The sequence below is a fragment of the Entelurus aequoreus genome, linkage group LG16 (assembly GCF_033978785.1).
Source record: "Entelurus aequoreus isolate RoL-2023_Sb linkage group LG16, RoL_Eaeq_v1.1, whole genome shotgun sequence".
In the NCBI taxonomy this organism is placed as follows: Eukaryota; Metazoa; Chordata; class Actinopteri; order Syngnathiformes; family Syngnathidae; genus Entelurus; species Entelurus aequoreus.
The window spans coordinates 22,190,750-22,211,947 of NC_084746.1; the positions used below are offsets into that span (position 1 = coordinate 22,190,750).

General features: G+C 45.3%; 1 protein-coding gene across 3 annotated transcripts in view; it reads left to right on the forward strand.

Moving 5' to 3' along the window:
- exoc3l1 (exocyst complex component 3-like 1) overlaps positions 1-21,198 on the forward strand; it is a 97,646-nt gene that overhangs the window by 67,661 nt on the left and 8,787 nt on the right. For all 3 annotated transcript variants that reach the window (XM_062022371.1, XM_062022369.1, XM_062022370.1), the window contains 2 exons: positions 7,699-7,969; positions 19,848-20,003. In XM_062022371.1, the coding sequence (XP_061878355.1) occupies positions 7,699-7,969; positions 19,848-20,003 (427 nt within the window). The remainder of the gene's footprint in view (positions 1-7,698; positions 7,970-19,847; positions 20,004-21,198) is intronic.

Sequence of the window (21,198 nt, forward strand, 5' to 3'; positions counted from 1 at the left end):
AAATACGATAAGTGCCTGTTTCTAGTTAAAATGAAACGGAGCAATAAACACCCACATGTACATATGATCAGTCTGACACATGTTTTTTTGGACATTTCCTGAAAATGTCATCAAAATCTATCCATGACTCTTTTAGTTATGTTGCTAACAAACTCTGGCGAAAACATAACCTCTTTGGTGGTGGTAAGAAAGTCTGCGTTCTGCAAAGCAAAGTGCGTCGCTTTCAATATTGAGCGTTTCCAAGGCGACACAGAGTCACTCGGTCACGTCTTACCATCCGAAATCACAAAAAAAAAAAATGTATACTGCGGGAAATAGGAGGAAACTGAAAAACTACTTGAGAAATCACCATCCACTTTCCGCCTCTTGTCTCTCTCGGGGATGGAGCCTATCTGCACTCGGGCAGAAGGCAGCGTACACCCTGGACAAGTCGCCACCTCATAAACCGTCACCCAGAAAATATATTTGAAGCCAGAGAAGCCAAACATCAGTTTGTTAGGTATTTACAATATTACAAGTTGTATTTTTAGTTAACTTTTCTGAGAAACAACATTTTCCAGACTGATAAAAAAAAAAAACATGTCCACTGTGGAGAACACTGCTTCTCATAAAGTAAAAGTTTAAAGACACTCAAGCGAACATTATTTTTTAACACTTGTTTACTGGATGTTTACATTGTTACGGTAAAGACACTCAACTGTATGTTTTTTATATATTCGCTTGAAACAGAGGATGTTCCTGCTCAATTCTTTGCACTTGGATTGAGAAACACCTTGCGGTGCAGCTTGGACACATCTTCAGTAAAGAACCGAGGTTCATTGGGTGTTAAAGTTAAAAGTTAAAGTACCAATGATTGTCACACACACACTAGGTGTGGTGAAATTTGTCCTCTGCATTTGACCCATCGCCTTGATCACCCCCTGGTAGGTGAGGGGAGCAGTGGGCAGCAGCGGTGCCGCGCCCGGGAATCATTTTTGGTGATTTAACCCCCAACTCCAACCCTTGATGCTGAGTGCCAAGCAGGGGGGTAATGGGTCCCATTTTTATAGTCTTTGGTATGACTCGGCCGGGGTTTGAACTCACAACCTGCCGATCTCAGGGCGGACACTCTAACCACTAGGCCACTGAGTAGGTGTTTCCGGTCTTTGATCTCTCTACACCCTCGCCTGAGCGACCCAACCGGGGCTGATGAGGCTCCGGCTTGTGTCCAAGCAGCGTACTACTCCATCCGTCTCCCCTCTTGATCTACAACCACTTTGAGGTTTTCGCAGCAGCCTCGCTGATGTTTCTGGTGGCTCTTCTCTCCGGCAACCCTCTAATTCCAAGAAGTCTGTATGCTCGATGCACAGATTGCCCTAGAAAGCCCCTGCAGCCCACTTCTATAGGCTCACAGCGGGCCCTCCAGCCGCTCTCTCTGCACGCCTTGACCAGCTCAAGGTATTTGGCCTTCTTTCGTTCATGGGCCTCCTCCATCCGGTCTTCCCAGGGGACTGTAAGACATGCTTTGTTGAGTCAGAAGTTAAGACAAGGTATGGCCTCAGTAATGTCCTTGCTATGCGCTCTGGAAACTTCAGCTGTCTGCCGAGATCCACCTGAATCTGCCAGTCACGGGCTGTGGCTAGCAGTCCGGTTGGGGCTTTACGTCCTGCCTGTTGTTTGTCCCCTGCCTTGACGAAGGAGATGTTATGCCTGACTGCGAGCTGGTGTTTGCTCTGCTGGATTCCAGTGCCAATGGTGTCTGCTACTGCCTTCAGCACCTGGTCGTGGCGCCATGTGTACCTCACCTCTCCCAGGGCTTTAGTGCAGCAGCTCAGGATGTGCTCCAGGGAACCCTGTGCCTAAAAATGCTTTTTTTTTGGACATATACCACAATAATATGGTACAATGGCCTTAATATCGTGATATTATATTGTGAGATTTTGATATCAATAATAATTGTACAATTCATTAAAGCAAATTCAGGTGTCAAGAAGTCAGCAGTAAAACAAGGACTGGAGTTAAACACCAACACAAATATTGTATTTGTTATTAGAGTTTAGAATTTTTGTACACACGCAAACGTAAGTTTTTGTCCTAAAAACTGAGCTTTCGGGAACACTCCAGCCAGGGAGAAGATTTTCAAAAACTTCAGCTTCAGCGTTTGTGTACTGACGGAAAAACGGAGCTCACATGATAAGAAATGTGACCCGCATTTATTTAGTCCATATTTAAAGAAGCCATATGTAGGAATCTGGCCAGAAATTCTGTAGTTCCCTCCCCCTCTCCCTGACTGAGGTTTCCAGATACGCAGCCGAATTCAGCTCGATATAACCAACAAATTTTACACAGAAATTAGGATATTTTCAGGAAGAAGTCGTGCCTGCGTACAATATCACAACAAATGGTTATTGTCAGTACAATCTGAAAACAAAGACTAAAAGACTGGTGAAAATAAGTAGAGCATGCTTAGCAGCCTAATGTCCTCCCAAAACTAAAGAGGATACATTTTACCAAGGTATGCCCATAGGCTACTGTTTCAAACGTTTCAGATTGCCATAGAACTTGGTACACAATATGCATGTGTTTTGGCTGTCTCCATATGTTTCACATTGCCATGACAGCCATGCTAATGTTGGAACCCATTTCCTCAGCATATCAGCATATTGAGAATGAAATAGGCACTGACACTACCCATATACACATAGGTTTTATTTGACGAAAATATATTTTGCCCTGTCAGTTGGATGACACATCGACATAGAGGCTAACAGGCATATATTTCCCCCGCTAGCCTATAAGTCGATGTATCATTGACTGGGCTAGCATTCTAGTCATTCATTGCACGAACATACTAGCTTTATTAGACAAGATCATAGACTGTAAAGAAACAATATAGTTTACATACCAAATGTCAATTTCCATTTATTACAAGTAATAAGAAAACGTAAATGCCTTACTTACCTATCAAGGAGGAAATTAGCAAGTTTGGCGTCTTCAATCGTCTCCATCTTTCAAAGGCATCCCCAGTAGAAATCTTCATTTTGTTCCTGGCTTTGTGATGAATGAGTTGAGAATCGTAAAGAGGGCTTTTAGATTTACCAAAGTCTGACATGTTTAGTAACTACCAGTGGCAGTAGCTCGATGAAGATGGCGGTGCGTAACTGGCAACCTGGATGTAACAACCTCACAGACTTTCTAATTGGTGAAACAGTGGAGGGCGGGGCATCGAAATGAAAACAACAAGATTTCGGGGCTGTAAAAGTAATTTTGAGCATATGCTGGCTGAACTACTGTTATCAGTTGTAGAGGTATTCGAAAAGAACATGATTTATTAATGCCTTTTGACATATCAGGGCCATTTAAAGGCCTACTGAAATGAATTTTTTTTATTTAAACGGGGATAGCAGATCTATTCTATGTGTCATACTTGATCATTTCGCGATATTGCCATATTTTTGCTGAAAGGATTTAGTATAGAACAACGACGATAAAGATTGCAACTTTGGGTATCTGATAAAAAAAAGGCTTGCCCCTACCGGAAGTAGCGTGACGTAGTCAGTTGAACATATACGCAAAGTTCCCTGTTGTTTACAATGATGGCCGCATGAAGTGAGAGAGATTCGGACCGAGAAAGCGACAATTTCCCCATTAATTTGAGCGAGGATGAAAGATTTGTGGATGAGTAAAGTGCAAGTGAAGGACTAGTGGGGAGTTGAAGCTATTCAGATAGGGAAGATGCTGTGAGAGCCGAGGGTGACCTGATATTCAGCTGGGAATGACTACAACAGTAAATAAACACAAGACATATATATACTCTATTAGCCACAACACAACCAGGCTTATATTTAATATGCCACAAATTAATCCTGCATAAAAACACCTGCGTGTTTGTTATGCTAGCTCCTAGCTCCTCTGCTAGCTCCTAGCTCCATAGAACACGCCAATACAATTCAAACACCTGATCAACACACACAATCACTCAGCCCAAAAGACCGTTTACCTAACCCAAGGTTCATAAAGCTTATATATTTTTAAAAAGTTACGTACGTGACGCGCACATACGGTCAAGTTATCGAATGTTTAGCAGCCAAGGCTGCATACTCACGGTACCTGATATTCAGCTGGGAATGACTACAACAGTAAATAAACACAAGACATATATATACTCTACTAGCCACAACACAACCAGGCTTATATTTAATATGCCACAAATTAATCCTGCATAATAACACCTGCGTGTTTGTTATGCTAGCTCCTAGCTCCTCTGCTAGCTCCTAGCTCCATAGAACACGCCAATACAATTCAAACATTTGATCAACACACACAATCACTCAGCCCAAAAGACCGTTCACCTAACCCAAGGTTCATAAAGCTTATATATTTTTAAAAAGTTACGTACGTGACGCGCACGTACGGTACGGTACGTGTTATGCTAGCTCCTAGCTCCTCTGCTAGCTCCTAGCTCCATAGAACACGCCAATACAATTCAAACACATGATCAACACACACAACCACTCAGCCCAAAAGACCGTTCACCTAACCCAAGGTTCATAAAGCTTATATATTTTAAAAAAGTTACGTACATACGCAAAAAAAAGCCAAAGCTGCATACTCACAGTAGCACGTCTGCGTCTTTGTCATCCAAATCAAAGTAATCCTGGTAAGAGTCTGTGTTGTCCCAGTTCTCTACAGGCGTCTGTGTATCCAAATCAAAAGTCCTCCTGGTTAGAGTCTCTGTTATCCGAGTTCTTCCATCTTGACTGCATCTTTCGGGAATGTAAACAAAGAAGCGCCGGCTGTGTACTGTTGTGGCTGACTACGTTCGAAAAATACGTCCATTTCGCACCGACAACTTTCTTCTTTGCTTGCTCGGCTTCCTTCTCCATAATGCAATGAACATGATTGAAACAGATTCACGAACACAGATGTCCAGAATACTGTGGAATTATGAAATGAAAACAGAGCTTTTTCGTATCGGCTTCAATGTGGAAGGCATACCCGTGTTCGCCGGGCAACGTCACACGCATACGTCATCCTCAGAGGCGTTTCGAACCGGAAGTTTAGCGGCAAATTTAAAATGTCACTTTATAAGTTAACCCGTCCGTATTGGCATGTGTTATAATGTTAAGATTTCATCATTGATATATAAACTATCAGACTGCGTGGTCGGTAGTAGTGGGTTTCAGTAGGCCTTTAATGATGACTTGATCTGAAAATCTTACATATGGCTCCTTTAAAGGTAAACGTAACTATCTTTCGGAATTTTGTCCATCATCCACAATCCTTATGTGAGACAAGAACACTCATGTCTTTCCCATTTCTGTGCGCTCTAGATAGTAAAAAAAAAACAGCTAGCATGAGGCGGCTAACAAAATAGGTAGTTGGAATTTGATCTAGTTTACCTATAAAGCTCTCTAAAAACATTTAAAAAAAACCTCGAACAAAGTTTTATATACAGTACATGGTGTAACAATGCAGTAACAAGCATATTCATGTAATATTTAATATTTACAGTACTTTGCTCATTTTAAACATTACCGCTACATATTTCCTGGGCAAATTGATTTCACAGAGCACATAGCAACAAACGCTACTTCAGTCAACAACAACCTAATCATGGCAGATGTCATGACGACTACTTTGGGACAAATGACCCGGCCATAGTGAAACACAAAGCCATTTTTGTCTGTATTATGTAGCGCTATTGCTAAACATTTTATTGACAAAGTGGGAACTTAACTAAACAGTGAATAAAAATGTCAGCTATCCCTGGGCTGCCGACTGATGGGATGGTTGTAGCTTTCAACACAAGACTTGTGCACCCGGTTGAGATGCTATATTCAGAATAATACTCAGATTGAAAATTCTGAGAACATATTTGCATCTTGCCTAGTCTTCCCAGCGATGACGTCGGGTCTAAGTTGAAAACAAGTATCCATCCATCCATCCATTTTCTACCGCTTATTCCCTTCGGGGTCGCGGGGGGCGCTGGAGCCTATCTCAGCTACAATCGGGCGGAAGGCGGGGTACACTCTGGACAAGTCGCCACCTCATCGCAGGGCCAACACAGATAGACAGACAACATTCACACTCACATTCACTACTTCAAAATTTTTCATTGGCATTGTGTGTAATTTCAAAGTTGACCAACTTCCCAGCTTATTGACACAACCTTCTACTTTACACGCTTGAGGCATGATTTATCACCAAGCATTAACTCAGAGGTGATTCAGCGGTAGAAGCAGCTCTAGTAGCTAGCTTACTTCTCACTAGTAGCCTGAGGCACTGTGAACAAGGCGCTGTGTCACTACACCAGAAAAGTAGTTCCTCTGTGTTTGCTCCTATAATAACTATAAATATAGCTTGGTTAAAGGCCTACTGAAACCCACTACTACCGACCACGCAGTCTGATAGTTTATATATCAATGATGAAATCTTAACATTGCAACACATGCCAATACGGGTTAGATTAGTTAAGTGCAATTTTAAATTTCCCGCAAAATATTCTGCTGAAAACGTCTCTGTATGATGTTTGCGCGTGACGTCACGGATTGTGCGGACATATTGGGACACCATTGTGGCCAGCTATTAAGTCGTCTGTTTTCATCTCAAAATTCCACAGTATTCTGGACATCTGTGTTGGTGAATCTTTTGCAATTTGTTTAATGAACAATGAAGACAGCAAATAAGAAAGCTGTAGGTGGGATCGGTGTATTAGCGGCTGGCTGCAGCAACACAACCAGGAGGACTTTGAGTTGGATAGCAGACGCGCTACCGTGAGTACAGCTTTGGCTTCCAAACATTTGATCGCTTGCCCGTCCGTGCGTGCCGCTATGTGCATGCCACGTACGTAACTTTGGGGAAATATGTGTGCTGTATGAACTTTACGGAGATGAACGGTACTTTGGGCTGTGGGATTGAGTGTGTTGTGCGGGTGTTTGATTTGTATTGGTGGGTTATATGGACGGGAGGGGGGAGGTGTTTGTTATGCGGATTAATTTGTGGCATATTAAATACAAGCCTGGTTGTGTTGTGGCTAATAGAGTATATATATGTCTTGTGTTTATTTACTGTTTTAGTCATTCCCAGCTGAATATCAGGTCCCACCCGCCTCTAACAGCATCTTCCCTATCTGAATCGCTTCCACTGCCCTCTAACCCTTCACTCTCACTTTCCTCATCCACAAATCTTTCATCCTCGCTCAAATTAATGGGGTAATCGTCGCTTTCTCGGTCCGAATCGCTCTCGCTGCTGCTGGCCATGATTGTAAACAATGTGCAGATGTGAGGAGCTCCACAACCTGTGACGTCACGCTACTTCCGGTACAGGCAAGGCTTTTTTATCAGCGACCAAAAATTGCAAACTTTATCGTCGATGTTCCCTACTAAATCCTTTCAGCAAAAATATGGCAATATCGTGAAATGATCAAGTATGACACATAGAATGGACCTGCTATCCCCTATTAAATAAGAACATTTCATTTCAGTAGGCCTTTAATATGCAGGTCACAGCATGTAAACGAAGCATTGTTGGCGTTGGATGTTTTGGAGAGTGCTTTATAGGTGAAATAGATAACTCCCCATTAGCTGCATTGTGAGTAAAAAACTTCCAGCACGAGGCGACTATTTAGAAGGCACATGTCACATAAGGATTGCAGATGATGGACAAAATTCCTTCAAAAAAGTGCCTTTTTAACCATTGCCTTCACATTTGATACAGAAAGGGCACAGAGAGCCTGCAGCAGCAGCAGTCATCCCGGGAATTAGGACAGTTCACTCGGACGCCTTCCAACCCGCTGGCAGCTTTGGAGCGAACAGTGAGACGAGCCTGTCGAATGGTGATCGATCAGCTCCTGCTGGACCTCAAGCCTTTCCTCACAGGCCTAGTGACGCGACCCTGGATGGTCCATGGCGATCCCGCTCCAAAACTCTGCCGCATCTTGGAGCGTCATCTGGAGCTGTACAGCCGTGTCCAAGCGCCCTGCAGACAGGTTACATGCTTACTCCAGTCATACCTCTACAGTCACTGCTTTGAGATGATACACCATTGTCTTTCAGAAGCTGTTAGGACTTAACTAAGGAAGGCCATTCTAACTTACTGCCACTTCCATTGCCTTATCAATCACATACGGTAATGTACACAGATGTATTTAAAAGTTCATAGGCTTACTAAGGCTGACTAAGAAAGAGAACGAAAGGACACTGGGCAGACAAAGCTCTGGAAGTGCCTAAGTCACGGCTGAGGCAGAAGGCCGAGGTGGGGTCCATAGCCACAGGGCGTGCAGGAGTTGGTTACATCTCAGGAAACAGGTTGGATAGGCCAAGGGCAAAGAACAACAACATCTTGTTCAAAGGAAGACTGAGTTAGCAGAATGTTAGGAATGGGGCATTGAAGTAAAAGATCACCTTGGCCCAGATCTGGAAAGAAGACTACCATCGCATCAGGTTTTTAGTCCAGACAACCTACCAAGTCCAATCAAGCCCCACTTCTGGAGAAAAACAGAGACGTCCTGTTGGCAGGCGCTATAGCTGGCGCCACAACCAGGTGCTTGTGACAGTTGCCACCAGAATAGCATCAACACCACCTATGGCTAGCATCAGGTTCCACAGAGCTGAAGAGAAGGCCAACAGTGAACTGCAGGAGTTGTCTGATGTCACTTCTGCCACTCACTGGCAACTAAAAGTGGATCTTGGCAAACAGCTGAAGTTCTCAGCCATGGTAACATCTTCATTGCTCTAACCAGACACGGTCATAATATATGATTCCGCAAAGCAGTTGATTGTCTGGAGCTCACAGTAAGCCCTCGGTAGAGCGTATAAATGAGAGTAATGAGAGGAAATGTGCCAAGTATTGGCAGCTGGTGGATGACAGCAGTAAGTAAGGCTGGAAAACTTACTGTGAAATTTTCATAATTGGCTGCTGAAGATTTGCAGGACGACCTGCTGCAAATGATCGAGTTGCTGGGCCTCACCGTGGAAGGAGAAAGAAAGGCCATCAGGGCTGCAATTGAAGCCACAGAGAGGCAAGGAAAACATTACTGATGTTATGTGCACATTCACAAGATGTTTCTTTCACCACTTGTACAGTGGTAATAGTATACAATCAGAGAAAAACTTATTTACCCCACTTTAGGTACAGTTTAAACAAAAATATACGCACAATTATATAGTATGTTGTGTAAATAATGCTAGCTAAAACTCTGACCCTTTAAGCTTGCACTGGACAGAAAACTGACAGTTGTGACTTTTGGCTTGTTGCCTGGCCCTCCTGTCTCTCAATCAGGGACACGGGTTTGAACAAAGCAGAGAATAGACCAGGTGGGTAACATGTAGACATATATATGTGTGCGCTGGGGATGTATTAAAATAGTTGCCTTATCGACAAACCTCATAGTCAAATCATCAGACATTAAACCTCCCTTGTCTTCAGGGTTTGTGTTGCAAGGACTCTCCAATTTTGAAGATGAATCATCAGGGCAGGAGCGCCCTTCCATCAGTTTGCTCGCCAGGAAGCCTCCCTCACTACGGCAACAATAATGATCCGTATGCAGGTTCACCTACGGAAACCTTGTTATGATATTTCATTCTAGTAGTCTTCTTGGCACTACTCCAGAACTGAAGCCAATCCTTGCAGTGCCAGTCCGAGGACCAAGGTTGCCAACAGCTTCATAACAGTCTGCTACCGGCTAAGCCAATGTATACCAGCCTGACTGATCGCTCACCTGTCAAACTCATTGCCGCTCGACCTCTCTGGAATCTGTTCTTATGCCTTGCCTGCTGTCTCTCTGCCAAAGCGTGGCGGCAGCTAGCATGCATGGATTATCTGCCTTGCTTCTGGTAATCAGACTCACAATTGAGACTTTTTACTACGTCATATTTTTCTTTTAAACAAAAGTAACAATTGGGGAAGTTCAGAGATCATTTTTGTCTGATGGGGAATTAGGTACATGCTAACTTAGTAGTATTATGTGTATCGCGTGGAGCACTTTGAACAACTTGACTGGTAGGTCTGAGCGCGCACCCCGAACATGCCCCGTTACCGCAAATGCTATTGCAGCACAGGTTGTGAAAAACGGGGCATATACCGGGATAAATCGAGATTTTTCCCGGGCGGTGCGCCAGGAAACTGCAGACCTCTGGAGGACAACAACATCTAGCGAGTGTAACATCTCCGGTGAGTTTTCACCGGAGGAGTTCACAGCTGCCCTCCAGTATACCAAACCAGGCAAGTCTGCTGGGCCTGACAACATCTGCCCAGAACTCGTGCTCCACGCTGCCCCTGCAATGAAGTCCTGGCTGAGAGTTTTCCTGTCTTCTTGCCTGCGCCAACTCCGGATCCCCAGGATTTGGAGAAGGGCCACTGTTGTCGCTATCCCCAAGCCGAACAAGCCAAAGGATGACGTAACGAGCTACAGACCAATCTCGTTGCTCTGCGTCCCCTTTAAAGTCCTCGAGCGCCTGATTCACGCCCGTGTCGAGCCCATCATAGACCCCCACCTCCCCCGGGAGCAGGCGGGTTTTCGACGTGGGAAGTCCACGGTGGATCAGGTCGCCCTCCTTACCCAGGACATCGAGGACTGCTTTGAGGCGAAAAAGAAGGCCGGTGCCGTCTTCATAGACCTGACTGCTGCCTATGACACAGTCTGGCACCGCGGCCTCACCTGCAAACTTCTCCGCCTGCTTCCAGACAGGCACATGGTCAAAATGATCATGGAGCTTGTCTGGAACCGCAGCTTTACTCTCACCACCAGTAACGGAGATAAAAGCAGGTTGCGGCGCCTGAAAAATGGCGTCCCCCAGGGATCTGTCCTGGCTCCCCTCCTGTATAACATCTATACATACGACCTGCCTGCCACAGTCTCACGGAGGTTCGCATACGCAGACGATCTCGCGCTGCTGCACTCCGACAGGGACTGGCAGGCCTTGGAGGGAACTCTAAGCCAGGACATGGAGACTTTAGTGGCTTACCTCCATAACTGGAGATTGAAGCTCAGCGAATCCAAGACGGTGACACAAGCTTTCCACCTATACAATTGGGAAGCGGATCGTGAGATCAGGTTCGAGGTGCGGAAGCCGGATGGGGCTTCCCTTACCCTATGCCGGCCTCGTCCTACACCTGAAGACCCTCGTCCTGACCCTAAATACCTTGGGGTCACCCTGGACAGGTCGCTCACTTTCCGTAAACACCTCTTGGCAACACGCAAGAAACTCAACACCCGCGTCTCACTGCTGAGACGGTTGGTCGGGTCCGGTTGGGGTGCCGGGGCAAGAACTCTGCGAACAGCAGCACTTGCCCTGGTCTACTCAACTGCTGAGTACTGCGCACCTGTCTGGGCGCGCAGTGCTCACTCTAAACAACTTGATGTCCCGATCAACGAAGCCTTGCGTGTTATCACTGGATGCCTGCGCCCCACCCCTGTGGAGCTACTGCCCATCTTAGCAGGCATCCAACCCGCTGAGCTTCGTCGCCAAGGTGCTGTAGCAACTCTGGCGGGCCGGGCAAACATGGATGAGAACCACCTGCTCCATGAAAGGCTCACACTCTCCTCAGAGCCAACGCCCCGCCTCCCCTCCAGAGACCCACTGGTACCAGCCGCCCTGAAGCTCCTGCAGCAATGCAGTGACAACAACATCAGGGCGGCTCACTGGGCGAATCACAAATGGAGCACGGACCTGGAGCATACCATCTCCTCCAGACTCCGTGACTTCATACCTGACACCGGCTCAATACCAGGCCTCTCACTACCACGAGTGGCCTGGGTGAGGCTTAACCGCCTCCGAACTGGTGTCGGTCGCTTTCGCTCAAACATGTTCCAGTGGGGCTTAGCACCTAACGCGACGTGTGAGTGTGGCGCGGAGGAGCAGACTGCCGACCACGTGATCCTGCGTTGCCCGATTTATCGTGCTCCTAATGGTTTGCGTGGCCTGGCGGACCTGGATGACTGCTCGGTGACCTGGCTCACTTCTGTGTGTCCTGACATATGAACGGGAGGGCCCCCCGGGCCTGGGGTGGTAAAAGGCATAGACCCTCGGCCTCAGGTCCGGGTGCCGGAAAACAGCTGCCCATACGATGAAGAAGAAGTATTATGTGTCATTTAAGAACTCTGCTCTCTTGTTGTTATAATAATGTTTTGTTCTCAAAACATTAGTAGTGTATTGAAGTTGTTGAACATAAACATTATGTGTCCAGATTTACAAACGTATAATAAGTGAAGTGAAGTGAATTATATTTATATAGCGCAGGGATGTCAAACATGCGGCCCGTGGGCCGGATCAGGCCCTCGAACAGGTTCAATCCGGCCCGCGAGATGAGTCAGTGTAAAATTGAGCTGCATTTTAAAATTAAATAAACTGTTTTTCTAAATGTGTCCACTGGATGTCGCAATAGCAATTCTGTTAGGCAAGCAAATTGTTTATATTGGGGCGAGCAAGTATACCAAGCAAGAGGTACACAGTAGCGGGGCTGGGACTCCTCCCCCCTGACCCAACACACAGGAGTAAAATAAACAATTGGTAACCCAACTTAAAATGCTGCATGAGACACATTGATATGGTTCTGTGAAAATTAGTTTCTTCTGTGAAAATTCAAAGAAAGTGAACAGTGGAAAGACAAATGAGGTAGTTGATACATAGAGGAGTTTTTATTTATGCTTTCTTATGTTTTTTGTTCAATACTACATGGGCTGTGACTTAAAGTTGAATTGCTTTGTAGATACACTGAGATTAAGTCTAAATTCATTTTGTTCTTCATGGAGTTTTTGAAACTGTACCATTTTTTCCCGCAGATTTTTCAACTAACTTGAATTGTTTTGTCAAGAGGATCATATGTGATATGTCCTTTTTTCAGAATGTGCTTGTTCTATTTTAGGCCAAAGTAAAACCAAGAAAACAATCTGAAGTTGCCGTAGTTGTATTTTAAAGTTATTATGCCATGATTTTACCAGTCCGGCCCACGTAGGAATAGATGGTTCTCCATGCGGCCCCTGAGCTAAAATGAGTTTGACACCCCTGATATAGCGCTTTTCTCTAGTGACTCAAAGTGCTTTACATAGTGAAACCCAATATCTAAGTTACATTTAAACCAGTGTTGCTGGCACTGGGAGAAGGTGGGTAAAGTGTCTTGCCCAAGGACACAACGGCAGTGACTAGGATGGCGGAGGTGGGGATCGAACCTGGAACCCTCACGTTGCTGGCACGGCCACTCTACCAACCGAGCTATACCGTAATACTTAACTTTATGATAGTGACACGTACACTTTATGATAGTGAGACGACTGGAGTCTAACAGTTAGCTAGTAATACAGTAACTCAAATGATTAAATAAGATTTGCTTCAACTCTTACTATTTTTATAAGTTCAAATAGCATAATGACAATAACAACGCCGTCTTATTGGAGATCTGCTCAATAAATAAAGCACAAAATAAATGTTGCCAATATTAAAACTAGGACTGTCAAAATAATGCGTTAACTATCATTTTTAATAACCGCACACAATTTTTTTAACCCTCGCGGGCGTGCCATAGCGGAAACTTGGCTGCATTTCACTTGCTACTGATGAGCCACAAGCAAGCAGAAATGGACAAAAGAAAGTCTACCTTATGGAAATATCAGGTTCAAAGCTATGGCAAGTTGTTCTCCCGACAAGAAAGGACTATTTTTTACTGTAAGAAGCGGCGACATCCCTGCAGCAAACACCTGCTGCGCACGTCGTTCTAAAGGTGGGTGGTGCTTCACTTCCGTGTTCAGATTACAGTTAAGGTGCAGTGATAACATAACATTTAGATTGTTACTGTGACTGATTTAGTAAGTAAGATGACATAAAAGCTCAACAGAAATAAAAGACGGTCGGCAGGATGTAGAAAGGAGACTTTTTTTTATTGCAAACAGTTGATCCGACATCAAAACATGTCAAGACACTTTCTCAAACCAATCACACACTTTTGCGGCTTCAAAATAAAAGCGCTACGCTATACATCCAGTTTAACAACGTTTAGGGTTTCTCCTTCATATTAGCCGCCACTCCTAACAAAATAAAGTAATATAATGTATTGTAGCGTCCAGAAGTAAACAAACAAAGTCTGACGCTATTTTTAGCTTTTATGGCCAAATTTCTTCTAACAACGGACCCAATTCCAACAAGTATTTCCTCCGTGCAAACCAGTCTGTCTCCGTGCTGGTGCTTCACTCCTAGACACACACTTGTTTGTTCTCCACCGACACGGTGTGTTCACAGACCATGAGAAAAATGACCACCATAACACACACTGGCTATACATAGTTTATTATTTGCGCACTATTGACTAATGAGGCACCGAAGATTTGGCCGGAAAAAGACGTACATTAATCACCGAAACAGTGCTCCCCAACCGATGTTGTGATGATGTAAGATACACGCACTGGGTTGTCTGGAGCGGAGGCAGCGTGTCCGCCATACTGAAAAAAATATCAACAACAATATTGTTTGTTTTATGTACTTGAAGGCTCCACTCAACTGTTGTTCTTCTAATAACGTAAAATATTTTTTATTAATTATTTTTTTAAACAGTATTGTTTGTTTTGATATACCGGGGAGGTTATAGGACGCTGCTGGGTTTTTTTCTTTTTTAATGTATGGATACTATAATTTGAATTCTGTACAAAAGGATATTGAAGCACTTTGAGCTTAAATAATTGACACTTTTAAACACTTTTCACCAAAGTAGTAAATGTAAAAGTACATGAATCACAGAAATTCATAGGTACCGTATCGACTACTGAAATTCTGGTATTGCGACAACTAGGGATGTCCGACAATGGCTTTTTGCCGATTTCCGATATTGTCCAACTCTTAATTACTGATACCGATATCAACCGATATTATACAGTGGAATTAACACATTATAATGCCTAATTTGGACAACCAGGTATAGTGAAGATAAGGTCTTTTTTTTTTTATTTAATAAAATAAAATAAGATAAATAAATTAAAAACATTTTCTTGAATAAAAAAGAAAGTAAAACAATATAAAAACAGTTACATAGAAACTAGTAATTAATGAAAATGAGTAAAATTAACTGTTAAAAGGTTAGTACTATTAGTGGACCGCAGCAGCATGCACAATCATGTGTGCTTACGGACTGTATCCCTTGCAGACTGTATTGTAACAGTATATATTTTTATATAATGTAGGAACCAGAATATTAATAACAGAAAGAAACAACCCTTTTGTGTGAATGAGTGTAATTGGGGAGGGAGGTTTTTTGGGTTGGTGTCCTAATTGTAAGTGTATCTTGTGTTTTTTATGTTGATTTAATTAAAAAAATTAAAATAAAAAGATACCGATAATAACAAAAACCGACACCGATAATTTCTGATATTACATTTTAAAGCATGTATCTCTAGCGACAACCATAACTACTTAAAGGCCTACTGAAACCCACTACTACCGACCACGCAGTCTGATAGTTTATATATCAATGATGAAATCTTAACATTGCAACACATTCCAATACAGCCGAGTTAACTTATAAAGTGCAATTTTACATTTCCCGGCAAACTTCCGGCTGAAAACTTTTCGATATGAAGACGTTTGCGCGTGACGTCAACTGTTGAAGCGGAAGTATTCGGAGCCCATTGAATCCAATACAAAAAGCTCTGTTTTCATCTCAAAATTCCACAGTATTCTGGACATCTGTGTTGGTGAATCTTTTGCAATTTGTTTAATGAACAATGGAGACTGCAAAGAAGAAAGTTGTAGGTGGGATCGGTGTATTAGCAGCGGACTACAGCAACACAACCAGGAGGACTTTGAGGTGGATAGCAGACGCGCTAGCCGAACGACCCCACCTTGACTTCCTCCGTCTCCGGGCCGCTGACCGCATCTGTGATCGGGTGAAGTCCTTCGTCGTACCGTCGATCGCTGGAACGCAGGTGAGCATGGGTCGTGATGAGCAGATGAGAGCTGGCGTAGGTGCAGAGCTAATGTTTTTAGCATAGCTCTGTTGAGGTTTCGTAGCCAAGTTAGCTTCAATGGCGTCGTTAGCAACAGCATTGCTAAGCTTCACCAAGCTGGAAAGCATTAACCGTGTAGTTACATGTCCAGAGTTTGGTAGTATTGTTGATTTTATGTCTATCCTTCCAGTCAGGGGCGTATTTGTTTTGTTTCTATATGCAGTTAAGCCAGATGCTATCACGTTAGCTCAGTGGCTAAAGTGCTTCACCGATGTATTGTAGTGGAGATAAAAGTCACTGTGAATGTTCATTTCGCGTTCTCGACTCTCATTTTCAAGAGGATGTAGTATCCGAGGTGGTTTAAAATACAAATCCGTGATCCACAATAGAAAAAGGAGAGTGTGGAATCCAATGAGCCCTTGTACCTAAGTTACGGTCAGAGCGAAAAAAGATACGTCCTGCACTGCACGCTAGTCCTTCACTTTCACGTTCCTCATCCACGAATCTTTCATCCTCGCTCAAATTAATGGGGTAATCGTCGCTTTCTTGGTCAGAATCTCTCTCGCTGCATTGAAAACAATAGGAAAATGTGAGCAGTCCTTCCTCCGGTGACGTCACGCTACTTCCGGTAAGGGCAAGGCTTTTTTTTATCAGAGACCAAAAGTTGCGAACTTTATCGTCGTTGTTCTATACTAAATCCTTTCAGCAAAAATATGGCAATATCGCGAAATGATCAAGTATGACACATAGAATGGATTTGCTATCCCCGTTTAAATAAAACAATTTCATTTCAGTATGCCTTTAAAACTGCTGTAGTTTGTATTACATTCTATTGTATTTTTTAAACAATGTATATTTTGTAAAAGCTTGTTGTTTTTTTTAAAAGGCATATTTTCAAGTTAAAATTGTAATGCTCCTCTCTGAGCTGCCACCTTACCGTGGTAGAGGAGTTTGCGTGTCCCAATGATCCTAGGAGCTATGTTGTCCGGGGGCTTTATGCCCCCTGGTAGGGTCTCCCAAGACAAACTCAGAGCCTGCATGTTGGAGTTCAACCCGGTGGACGAGAGGGTAGCTTCCCTCCGCCTTCGGGTGGGGGAACGGGTCCTGACTGTGGTTTGCGCTTACGCGCCAAACCGCAGCTCAGAGTACCCACCCTTTTTGGATTCACTCGAGGGAGTACTTGAGAGTGCTCCCCCGGGTGATTCCCTCGTTCTACTGGGGGACTTCAATGCTCATGTTGGCAGCGACAGTGAAACCTGGAGAGGCGTGATTGGGAAGAATGGCTGCCCGGATCTGAACCCGAGCGGTGTTTTGTTATTGGACTTTTGTGCCCGTCACAGATTGTCCATAACAAACACCATGTTCAAACATAAGGGTGTCCATATGTGCACTTGGCACCAGGGCACCCTAGGCCGCAGTTCCATGATCGACTTTGTAGTTGTGTCGTCGGATTTGCGGCCTCATGTTTTGGACACTCTGGTGAAGAGAGGGGCGGAGCTTTCTACCAATCACCACCTGGTGGTGAGTTGGCTGCGATGGTGGGGGAGGATGCCGGACAGACCTGGCAGGCCCAAACGCATTGTGAGGGTTTGCTGGGAACGTCTGGCAGAGTCTCCTGTCAGAGAGAGTTTCAATTCCCACCTCCGGAAGAACTTTGAACATGTCACGAGGGAGGTGCTGGACATTGAGTCCGAATGGACCATGTTCCGCACCTCTATTGTCGAGGCGGCTGATTGGAGCTGTGGCCCCAAGGTAGTTGGTGCCTGTCGTGGCGGTAATCCTAGAACCCGTTGGTGGACACCGGCGGTGAGGGATGCCGTCAAGCTGAAGAAGGAGTCCTATCGGGTTCTTTTGGCTCATAGGACTCCTGAGGCAGCGGACAGGTACCGACAGGCCAAGCGGTGTGCGGCTTCGGCGGTCGCGGAGGCAAAAACTCGGACATGGGAGGAGTTCGGGGAAGCCATGGAAAACGACTTCCGGACGGCTTCGAAGCGATTCTGGACCGCCATCCGCCGCCTCAGGAAGGGGAAGCAGTGCACTATCAACACAGTGTATGGTGAGGATGGTGTTCTGCTGACCTCGACTGCGGATGTTGTGGATCGGTGGAGGGAATACTTCGAAGACCTCCTCAATCCCACCAACACGTCTTCCTATGAGGAAGCAGTGCCTGGGGAATCTGTGGTGGGCTCTCCTATTTCTGGGGCTGAGGTTGCTGAGGTAGTTAAAAAGCTCCTCTGTGGCAAGGCCCCGGGGGTGGATGAGAGCCGCCCGGAGTTCCTTAAGGCTCTGGATGCTGTGGGGCTGTCTTGGTTGACAAGACTCTGCAGCATCGCGTGGACATCGGGGGCGGTACCTCTGGATTGGCAGACCGGGGTGGTGGTTCCTCTCTTTAAGAAAGGGAACCGGAGGGTGTGTTCTCACTATCGTGGGATCACACTCCTCAGCCTTCCCGGTAAGGTCTATTCAGGTGTGCTGGAGAGGAGGCTACGCCGGATAGTCAAACCTCGGATTCAGGAGGAACAGTGTGGTTTTCGTCCTGGTCGTGGAACTGTGGACCAGCTCTATACTCTCGGCAGGGTCCTTGAGGGTGCATGGGAGTTTGCCCAACCAGTCTACATTTGTTTTGTGGACTTGGAGAAGGCATTCGACCGTGTCCCTCGGGAAGTCCTGTGGGGAGTGCTCAGAGAGTATGGGGTATCGGACTGTCTGATTGTGGCGGTCCGCTCCCTGTATGATCAGTGCCAGAGTTTGGTCCGCATTGCCGGCAGTAAGTCGGACACGTTTCCAGTGAGGGTTGGACTCCGCCAAGGCTGCCCTTTGTCACCGATTCTGTTCATAACTTTTATGGACAGAATTTCTAGGCGCAGTCAAGGCGTTGAGGGGATCTGGTTTGGTGGCTGCAGGATTAGGTCCCTGCTTTTTGCAGATGATGTGGTCCTGATGGCTTCATCTGGCCAGGATCTTCAGCTCTCGCTGGATCGGTTCGCAGCTGAGTGTGAAGCGACTGGGATGAGAATCAGCACCTCCAAGTCCGAGTCCATGGTTCTCGCCCGGAAAAGGGTGGAGTGCCATCTCCGGGTTGCGGAGGAGACCCTGCCCCAAGTGGAGGAGTTCAAGTACCTCGGAGTCTTGTTAACGAGTGAGGGAAGAGTGGATCGTGAGATCGACAGGCGGATCGGTGCGGCGTCTTCAGTAATGCGGACGCTGTATCGATCCGTTGTGGTGAAGAAGGAGCTGAGCCGGAAGGCAAAGCTCTCAATTTACCGGTCGATCTACGTTCCCATCCTCACCTATGGTCATGAGCTTTGGGTTATGACCGAAAGGACAAGATCACGGGTACAAGCGGCCGAAATGAGTTTCCTCCGCCGGGTGGCGGGGCTCTCACTTAGAGATAGAGTGAGAAGCTCTGCCATCCGGGGGGAGCTCAAAGTAAAGCCGCTGCTCCTCCACATCGAGAGGAGCCAGATGAGGTGGTTCGGGCATCTGGTCAGGATGCCACCCGAACGCCTCCCTAGGGAGGTGTTTAGGGCACGTCCGACCGGTAGGAGGCCACGGGGAAGACCCAGGACACGTTGGGAAGACTATGTCTCCCGGCTGGCCTGGGAACGCCTCGGGATCCCCCGGGAGGAGCTGGACCAAGTGGCTGGGGAGAGGGAAGTCTGGGCTTCCCTGCTTAAGCTGCTGCCCCCGCGACCCGACCTCGGATAAGCGGAAGAAAATTGTGATGTTTTTTTTGGGGGGTGGGGGGGCAAGCACTGATTTAATAGATTTTAAGTTATTTCAATGGTTGACGCTGTTTTGGAAAACACGTTTTTCAACTTATGAGCTGCGTTTCAGAACCAATTAAACTACTGTACTGTATCTGTACTGTAATAAATGGTGTTGCTGAAATGTGTGATCGAGTCATATAATGACACAGACATGTGTGTGTTTGCAGCGTCTTCAGGAGGAGGCCCAGTGGTTGATGGTGGTGGAATATGTCAAAGCACTGATGCAGAAGAGGCTGCTGTGTCGCAGTGCTGACGAGAGGAGAAAGTTCGCTCAGCAGATGGTGAAGGACGACCAGCAGTTCAGACAACTTTTCCTTGGCCTGGTCAGTTTATTGGTCACCTTATGTCCATTCTTCATCGTGATTCAGCTTCACTTTCATCTTTTCGAAGTCATATTTGCAATGTTGTTATTCTGGGTTGCTGTCACACACAACAGCATAATTGTTGTACTCCCTGCGGTCTATTGTGCTAAGCAGGGACGTGCACATGATTATAGAGGGGCAGGGGCTCAAAGTCAGAAAAGGGCAGGACTTTTTTTTTTGGTCCTTTACACAATATGGAAATTAATGTAAAATTAAATTTGCTAATAAGAAGCTAACTACTTAGCTGTGTGTCCTTGTAGGTAAAAGGTATTGCCATTTCTTTTGTGTCAACAAATTATTGTCATAATGAGTTAATTCGCATTATCATAGGCTTGGAAGACATGAAAAGCAACAAAACACTAGTTTATTATTAGGCTATTTATTGTTAAAGATAAGCACTTTAATATTGAACATTAAACAGTGCAACATGAACTTTGAAAAAAAAATACCAAATTAAATACCCAAATAGAAAAAACTTCAATGTGAAAATCTGTCCTTCTTCCCTTAACATGATGAGAACACCATCAAGTTGTAACGTATGGTCTTTCTCACTTTCTCATGTGATCCGCCGTAAACACTGCATTTTATTTTGAAAATTAACCCGGTGTTTTATTTTGTATTTTGTACACTACTTCCTGTCCCGCATGAGCCGTTCTGCTCTTTGCGGAATTGATGTGCCGTGCTCAATCGATGCGCCGTGCTCCGACGTCCGGCAAAAACAGAAGCTGACACATTGAATAATAGAATAATACAGCGTTTTTCTGAAATATTACCCATATTAGATGCTGAATAAGTGGACGGCGACTAGACCATAACTCACAGGTTCAAGTTGCATACTTGCCAACCCTCCCGTTTTTACCGGGAGACTCCCGGTATTCAGCGCCTCTCCCGATAACCTCCCGGCAGAAATTTTCTCCCGACAAACTCCCGGTATTCAGCCGGAGCTGGAGGGGGCGTGGCCTCCAGCGGACCTGAGTGGGGACAGCCTGTTCTCACGTCCGCTTTCCCACAATATAAACAGCTTGCCTGCCCAATGACGTCATAACTGTAGAATGATCGAGGGCGAGTTCTTGGTTTCTTATGTGGGTTTATTGTTAGGCAGTTTCATTAACGTCCTCCCAGCGCGGTAACAACACACAACAACAGCAGTCACGTT